The sequence below is a fragment of the Lepisma saccharinum genome, chromosome 20, assembly GCF_977018435.1.
Source record: "Lepisma saccharinum chromosome 20, izLepSacc3.1, whole genome shotgun sequence".
Lineage (NCBI taxonomy): Eukaryota > Metazoa > Arthropoda > Insecta > Zygentoma > Lepismatidae > Lepisma > Lepisma saccharinum.
The window spans coordinates 5,364,700-5,373,944 of NC_139248.1; the positions used below are offsets into that span (position 1 = coordinate 5,364,700).

A 9,245-nucleotide genomic window follows, 5' to 3' on the forward strand; every position below is an offset into this window, starting at 1 on the left:
AGCGTCCATACATGATTCAAATAAACCCAGTATTAATGACGAAAGGATAATAAAAATACAATGCTGAGTAGTCAAAACACTGACCATAGATGTCACCAAAAAATCATGTAAGAGAGATCAGTCCGTTCATGTAAAATTAATTATTATTAAAATTAATAATAACTGCAGTAATTACAAAATAATAGTAGCTATAAATAATTTTGGTGCCAAGATATTAATAATATTATTATATCCTTCCAGATAAGTGACTATCGGCTTTTTCTTATTTTTTCCTCTTGACACTATTAATATATTAGAGTGCTAGATTATGAAACTGTAGGTCCAGTCCCGATTAGCCTTACTATGCGCAAAGTGAACTTAAAACTCCAAATCAACCAATGATAACCACTCCACCCCGGAGGTCCGGAAATTGTTCTAATATTTTTCAAAATTACAGAAATTTGGTTTTAATGTGAGAGGTTGTAGAACGTAATCTTAATTACTAATATTCTCCAATAACTTCAAAAGTTCGAACGAAGTCTGTATAAGTTAATACCAAATTGCATAATACTATAAAAGGTTGAAAAGGTTTATAGTATTATGCAATTTGGTATTAACTTATACAGACTTCGTTCGAACTTTTGAAGTTATTGGAGAATATTAGTAATTAAGATTACGTTCTACAACCTCTCACATTAAAACCAAATTTCTGTAATTTTGAAAAATATTAGAACAATTTCCGGACCTCCGGGGTGGAGTGGTTATCATTGGTTGATTTGGAGTTTTAAGTTCACTTTGCGCACAGTAAGGCTAATCGGGACTGGACCTACAGTTTAGAGTGGGATCCGAAACACTTGTGCCTCCACCGGGTATCGAACCCGGGAGCCCTTGATTACAAGGCGACGACGCAACCACTGCGCCATCGGGGAGGCACCCGGAGTGGTTATCACAACGCGCTACAACGCCAGAGGTCCAGTGGTCCCTTCATCAAAGTCATCTGTCATCACTCATTCTCATATCCGGGATTAGCCAAAAGTGACAGAAAAGCGAAATATAATAAACCAAGAACGTGAGAAAGTGTAGCGAGGCGACATGACTCAATTGTATTGCGAGACACAGAGTACTGGAAGTGAAAGTTCCCAGCAGGTGGCAGCACTGGTCACAGTCTTCTTCTAGTCACATGTAGATCATTCTGCCCGTAAGTGTTGGCACCCGTGAGGCCGCTCCAACAAGGATTTTCCGGTTCTGAAACCCCCCAAGTATATAAGGAGGGCGTGGGGACGGGGATTCGGCTGTTGGAAGCGACCGGAATCGACAAACAGCAGCAATGAAGCCTCTGGTAAGTGAATCCCCTACTTGCTGTCATCGCGGTGAGGTCACCACCTCGGGAAGGGTTCTCGTGGTGCTGAAGGGGTGCCTTGCCTTCCTCATAAACCTATTGTCTTGCGTTGAATATTGTCAACCATAAGGTATGCAAGTGCCCAGTTTGTGTGCTACGCCACTCTAAAACTAAATTCTAAAAAAAAATAATTAAAAAATCAGTATCTCTGGCCTCCGTGGCATCGTGGTCGGTGTTACTCGCAACGAAGCCAGAGATCCCTGGTTCGAACCCCCTTAAAGTTTATCACTGATCATCAACGTCGCGATTAACCCAGGATGTATAAAACTTCCAAGTAAAACCGCAATTCTAGACACTGACGTCCACAATATGTTTTCCAAAACAGGTAATCTCTCTCAAACACAGTTGCATTTCAAATTATAATGTTTTGACGAACCTGTATCAATGTTACTTGTAATTATCACTATCAGTCGCTTATAATAAGCGGAGTGCTGTGATTGATATGAAATTACTTTGATATTTATTTCGCAGGGAGAACGTGACCCCCCATTCCCCCCTTATCAACAGGTATAATCCGTGAAACATAACCATTAACCGTATTACTGTGCTAAAATGCGTATGGTTCATCCTGTACGTATACAACCCCACAACAAGAGCGGGAAGAGATTCATGCAGTGATTCAACAGAAAATGAATATGGTCCTTAAGTATAAGTTCGTTTGATACACCCAGAGGCTAATCGCTTGATTGATTTAGTTTATTTTACTTCGCTTCTTGTGCCACGTTTAGCTAATTTGCGAAGATGTGATGAAATTGACGAATGGACACTCACAAACATCCATGTCTAGGCCGGGATTCGAACCCAGGACCTTTGGCGTCTTAGCGCGATGTGCTAACCACTCCACCACGAAGGACGGCACAGGCTAATCGGGACTGAACCTGTAGTATAAAGTATAAAGTCTCCACGGTATCGAACTCGGGATTCCTTGATTACAAAGCGACGACGTTAAAACCACATTCGGGAAGGTCATCTATTGAAACGTGCAGAACAAAGGAAAACTACGGTTCGGATGGGAAATACATTAAATACTCGTAATGCTTTGATGACTGTCTGTGGGAATCCCTACATTTTAATGAGTAAGACTTAACGATCAATGGTAATTATCTGGGATTGATGAGAGATTGATCACAATTAACCCAGTTGTTAAGGACCAAACTTATTCTGCCTTATGGAAAATAAACCTTTTCGAGCAAGACCTTAGACTATGTCTGTCTTTATATAGGTAGTCTACACGTTACATACACGTAGCTTACCGTAGCTTATAGTTTACATAAGGCACATTGAAAATACAAACTGCAATTAAAATTAATTTTTAACCCTGGTTTGAAAGTATGTAGTATTTTCAATGGTGTTGCTTCATGTCCAGAATGAAATCGTCCCATTTACAACAAAATACTCAATTTCTCTTCCGAGTGCCATCTGTTGGGAGAAAAATGAAATGTGAACAACAGTGACAGAAAAGTTGCACATCTTTTGATACTTTAGTATTATACGGACTACCTCATTTCAGACGTATTCTCTAGCCCGACCCTGTGGCCGAGTGGTTAGCACATCGCGCTGCGACGCCAAGGGTCCCGGGTTCGAATCCCGGTCGGGTATGGTTGTTTGTGAATGTCCATTTTCATCCATTTCATCATTTCATCACTCATCCCCATCTTCGCAAATTAGCCAAGAGGCACAAAACGCGAAGTAAAATAAACTAAATCAATCAATCAATCAATCAATCAGACGTATTCTCTGTTGACAAACGACAGTAAGTATCGTGGATTAGTGGGAATGAATGTAGATGTAAATCAGAACCTTAGTAGAATGTATTTAGGGACTTTATTCTAATGCTAAGGCAACCAAACCTGACCAGGCTAACCTAACCACGAAAGCATATATTGAACAAAATCTTAAGTAATCTTAACTCCGTATAATACTAAAGTACCCATCTTCAATTAATCGCGAGAATATTTTATATATTCTGTTTGACACTTAGTCAATTATTTGTAAATATAAAGAAGATACAATGCACTTTTCACGCTTCAACAATTCGAGCAGAATAATTCTATTTCGTTTAATGTCCGTCGTTGTTAACCTCTCGCTCGGCGCTATGATGTTCATGTAGTCTGCATTATCTATGCGTAGAATGTAGTTTACGTGTAGACGCACAGCACTGTTCGGTACACAGAGTGCAAGTCCTACAGAGGATTATGCCTGACAGGGGCGTGCCCAAAGGGGGGTTGGTGGGGGTTATAACCCCCACCCCTTTGGCCCAGTATTCCTAAAAAAAAGAACGTCAAGGGTAGGAAAATATGACAAAATGAGGGCTGACTACCAAGAAAAAGTATACATAACCCCCTCCCATTTGAAAATCCTGGGCACGCCACTGATGCCTGACGCGACAGCCTCGTTGGCCTTCAGTAATGCAGCTCTCGGCGTGCAGTGCAGGAAGAGAGTTGGACACTTGAATGCGTTTCTCGACCTCGTCTCGTCTTGAACAACACTAGTTTTGATTGGAAAGCATGTGTCGTTGTTGGTCTTATTCTTGCATCCCTTTCTTCTTATTTTACGTCGCTTTTCTGCCTATAGAAGTTAATCGCGACGCGGAGGATAGGGGATTCGGCGGTTTGAACGTGTCCGTCGACTCCTCCCTCCCATGGAAATTAGCATCGTCAATTTCAAGTACAAAAAGATCATAAAGCTTGTTAATTTTATTGTTAATAACGGAAATAAGTTTATTAAGTTAGCCCGGGTTCGAATCCCGACCTGGGCATGGGTGTTGTCTGTGAGTGTCCTATCATCATTCATCCTCATCGTCGCGGTTAGCCAAAAGCGGCAGAAAAAAGCCACGCCAAGTAACAAAAATCAAATAAAGAATGACCAAAGTAATAACTACGTGTGATCGAAAAATACATATAAAATATGGGAACCATGTTATATTCCTACATTCTACGCTTTAACTCGAAGAAAAATAATTTCCCAGTTTTCAAAATTCGAAAATTAGAATTCTATATTAGAGGTCAAGTAACATAAACTTTATGACTAAAATTTTACCCTAACTTTTGTGTGTAAACGTTAATAACAAAATGGAATTGTGTGTTAAAAGGAAATGAACTGTGCTAGACAGTAGCGATGATTGGGTGCTGAAACTGGGGAGGGGGGCAAGGACAGTTTACTTTTCTTGGTATACAGAACTTAGTATTAAGAGGCGATATTGCAGGGGCTTATGTGTGGGGGGGAAACTGTCGCCTGCACCCTCGCTAATACTCGCCACTGACAGAAATTCATTCATATGCTGGATCGAGTAAAATTCACGCCAAGGTTATAATAATAATAATAATAATAATTTTAATAATAATTAGGAATAAAATTGGTTTATTTGTATTAGTTTATATTGTATAATAACGATGAGAACCACGATATTTATTATTATTTCTACTATTAACTTTTATCAATGGTTTGATTCCGCTGCAAACATTTCTGGCTGTACCCATGCTGAGAATGAAATCGACCAGGGGATATCTTACAAAGAAATAAGTCGAGAGTCGAACATGGAACTGTTTGTTCTAGGTCTAGCCTCAACAAGTTTCGAACAGTCTGTCCTCTCGTTCACGTCTCCATTACTAATATCCGTCTTATCTGGCGAGAACAAGGCGAGACCGAAGTTTGTCTCGAATCTTTGTTACGATACGCTTCTGTGAATGCAGAGAAGTGACGTCATACTTCGTCGATCGAGCTGTTTACTTGCTCAGTCGCGCGTTGATCTCGCTGGAACTAGAAATGAACAGCGCGTCCACTGCCACCTATGGAGCTCTTTTTAAGGTCAATGTCAAAACTTTCGCTTCTGTTCCTTACAGATCAGGAATTAAGAGCAAAAAACAAACTTCTCTAATTAGTTCCTGCTTCTTTTTTGTAACTAGAAACCTGATATCGAGTATTGTTCGCCATAATTTCAAAGCTACAGGGTGAATCAAAAGTCACGCAACCTAGCAATTTAGAAACTAGTACATTTAGTATTTCTTTTTCGGAGTGCTGTGAGATCTGGGCTGACCTCCGTGGCGGACCCCGGGGTTTCTGGTTCGAATCCCTGTCTGAATGTGGGTTTTCTTTGTGAGTGTCCCTTTATCAAATCATCACTCATTCATCTTTGCCGCAGTTAGCCAGAAATTGCAGAAAAGCGACGCCTGACAACACAATTAAAGCCACGAGAGCCACAGTGATCAAGTCAGTAGGGCGTCTGACTAACACGCGGAAGACCAGGGTTCGATTCCCAGGATGGGCGATTTCGGATGAGGAATTTCTCTATCAGTGTTCCTCTAGTAAATGGATGCCTGGGAGCACACCTGGTAAAAGCGGCGGAGCGTGATGCTGAACACGCAATCACCAACAAATAGTCGAGGCTGTTAAGGTGTAGTACACCACCTCCACATTTCCTCATAGTACTGTTGCCTGGTAATCACTGGACCCTAGTTCAATACCTGGCGAGTGCACGTTTCAGTGTTTCGAATCCTACTTTAACGTGTTGACTGGTTCCTTATTAGCATATCTGCGCATAAAATTGAGTAAAGATACTGTCAAACTCTTTTCTCTCTTAATGCAACATCATTAAGAGTTTTATTTTTTCCCAAATGCTCAGTCGAATTAAAAATTGTACGGTGCAATGCTTGAAATTTTTGTGACTGGTAGAGTATGATCCAATCTCTCCCCCCTCTGCAGAGCAATTCCTCACAGGACGTAATACCGTTTATTTACACGAAAAATAATGCCTCAAAATGAATTGAAAAATCTTCATATGTACCAACGCGGGCTAGATGTGTCCCGCGGGCTGTAGTTTGGGCGGCCCTGTTCTACTTCACTTAACTATTAATCTATATTTTAAAAGTAGCTAAATCCCGATTTCGTTGCGATTTTACAGACTTCTTTATCGCTATTGTTGTCTGTTAACGACTCACCTGTTATGTACCCACCTTGGGGAAATTCTTTGCTTAAACAAATTCAAATATTATGTAGTGAACCGGATTTACGTCTTACATGGAAGTATTCCTTTGGAATTCAGTTTCAGTAAACTCCGTTGGGAGTGGCAAGAAGGCCGAGACTGTGTCAAGGTCATTGAAGTAACGGAAATGCAAATTGTAGTGGCGAAACAGAGGCAAGAGTTGAAAGCACTTGATCACGTGTCAAGCTTCAAATGGCAATGTGTGCAAGGTTCAAGATTTGTAAACGGGAAGGCTAGTCTGGTAGCGCAAAATGTGATGATAGATGTCGCTTTTTAAATGCTATTTTACAAAAGATTAAATTTACCATTGCGCTGTACAAATACTCTAATTACATCAAGACAACTAATTGTGCCAGTCTGTGTTTATGTGTGTGGAGAGAGTCATGATTTTATAGCGGGAGAACTTAATTAGAACACCATTCTTGTACTACTTCTTGAAAGATTGATTGAAAGATTTTCATACAAAGAATACTGTACTTATCAAAATGCCATCGGAAGACACAAAGTAACATATTTTGCAGGAAAATTTTTAACCCTGCAAATATATATTCTGAAATAGCAGCACGCGACTAAATTTAGATTTGAATATTATATTTATTGAGTTTAAACTAATTTGTTGTTCTCAAGGGTTGAACATAATCCCCCACAATTTTGCCCAACGTGTCTAAAAAATTGAGCAAGTATACAAGATGGCAAAATATATCCATATTTCCATTGTGAAATTCGTAGTCTCCCCCTGGCTAATCCTAATTTCTTTGGAACTTTTTCGAAATATGGTCACTCATATTAATCCTACACGAGTGTTTTTGAAAATGTAAGGAATCAAAATAACAATATTACTTTTATAATGTATGTTTGCAGCAACAAAACTGAAAGGTGTAGTAAAGTTTAATAATAATAAATCCTTTTCGGTCAGAATTAATCACATATAGAAATTGGGGTTATGGAATGTTAATAATCTGCTACTTATTATTTATATTCCTATATTAAGTGAATTTTGAAATATTTATAATTGTTTGAACAAGATGGCTGGATCATTTTGGTTCCCTAAACTTACAGAAAACGACTTAAAATGAACGTAATAATCTACAGAATTTTAAGCTAGTACAAATGCACCATCTGTGGAACGACAATATGTTTTAACTTTTCGATATATTAGGTCCAATGAACAATTTTTCATTTTTGGTTGTCAGAACTTCCATTTTTTAAATTGTTTTAATTCTATTATTTTGAAGTTTTCTGTCTATTGGTGAACTTTATTTATTTATTTATTTACTTCTATTTTTAATTTGTTTTATTTCGATTATATTTTATTTTTTCTATTAGGTTCTTCTTTTCCTTGCCGTCAGTGGCGTAACCGCATTGCCCCAGTTTCCTTACGGGGAAGAGAACCCCTCAATCCTCCACGACGCCAGGCGTAGTCTACTGGACGGAAGCTACAGGTTCCAGTACGAGACGCAAGATGGCATCAGGCACGACTCCTTCTCCACTCCGGAGAAATTGGTCAGCGGCATTTACAGCTACACGGACCCTACAGGCCTAAAAGTCAGCTGGAGTTATAATGCCGGAGTATTAGCAACTTCGAAATCAAGCGCATCGTCATCATCCGTGGCCAAACCTGTTACGCGGGATTACGTCGATGATTACAGCGACACTTTCAAGTCTCCTTCACCTTCCAGCAGGAGAGGCAGCGCCGCCCGTGCCAGTTTCGAGAACTACCCGAAGTACACGGAAGCTCGCACTCCTGACACCTATCGGCAATCCGCGCAAGCTCCAGCCTACGATTATTATGACTACTACGATTCAGGATTCGAGTCGACGAGAGATGATAATAGCCGTTACACCTATTCTTCAGACCACTAAGCACCATGTATAGCTATTACTCGTGCCATTTTTTCTCTATTGTTCCTATAACTTCGTTACAATATCTGTACAAGTATTTGACGTCTATTGATCCAATAGACAACCAGACCAAAGCTGCTGTATTTCATCAATAACTTTTTTTTTTTAATTCATTGATTTATTTTGTATTATTCTAACCAAAGCAGAACATGCTAACTACACATTCCAAGATGTATTTTGCTAATATATGATTAATAAATCAAGTGTTATGATATTCGCTGTTGTATTAGTTCTGAGTACAATGAAAACAAATCTTTTGAAAGATTGTATCATCTAGCAAACGTACAGGGACCGGCAGAAAAATCTGACGGTTTTGAAATGTGTATATAAATAAAACAAATAATGTAATGCAATGTTTAATAATCAAAATTGCTACAATAATAATTGGCATTTTAGTGCTTAAACATTAATTTTTCTTTGTTTTGAAAATCCGATAAATGATAACCTCCATTCCTTAGATATTCATGTAGCGTCGCCCTCACGAGCATTTCATTCGGAATTGCCGCTATTTCGTTGCGAATAGCTAAGTTGAGATCACCAATTGTTGTTCAAATGTTCAAGAATGGTGTTTACCTTTGACACAATTGGATTGTTGTGTAAGGTCGTTCAACGGCGGAGTGGGAGGGGGGTCATCATTTATCGGACACAATTTTCAAAACAGAGAAAAATTAATGTAAGTACTGAAAATGGCAATTATTTTTGTAGCAAATTTTGATTATTAAACCTTGCATTACATTAATTGTTTTATTTATATACACATTTCAAAACCGTCAGATATTTCTGCTGGTCCCTTTATTAAGATGTTTGTCGTCATATCATTAATAACACGGAACGTTAATCAAATAATATTACAGTGTGGCAGTTGTGTACAGTCTACAGTCATAACAAGAACGAAATTGCCATTAAAACCTTGATGCCAAAGTAAGGTGATAATTTCATATTTAGCTACTTCCTGTCTCCCGAGTATACATGAAAATTGCTATA

General features: G+C 39.0%; 1 protein-coding gene across 1 annotated transcript; it reads left to right on the forward strand.

Moving 5' to 3' along the window:
• Nucleotides 1–1,183: 1,183 nt before the first annotated feature.
• LOC146003516 (uncharacterized) lies at nucleotides 1,184–8,475 on the forward strand. Its single transcript, XM_083141804.1, has 2 exons — nucleotides 1,184–1,318; nucleotides 7,686–8,475. The coding sequence occupies exons 1-2, from the start codon at nucleotides 1,307–1,309 to the stop codon at nucleotides 8,220–8,222; spliced, it is 549 nt and encodes a 182-aa protein (XP_082997930.1). The 5' UTR covers nucleotides 1,184–1,306; the 3' UTR covers nucleotides 8,223–8,475.
• Nucleotides 8,476–9,245: the final 770 nt, after the last annotated feature.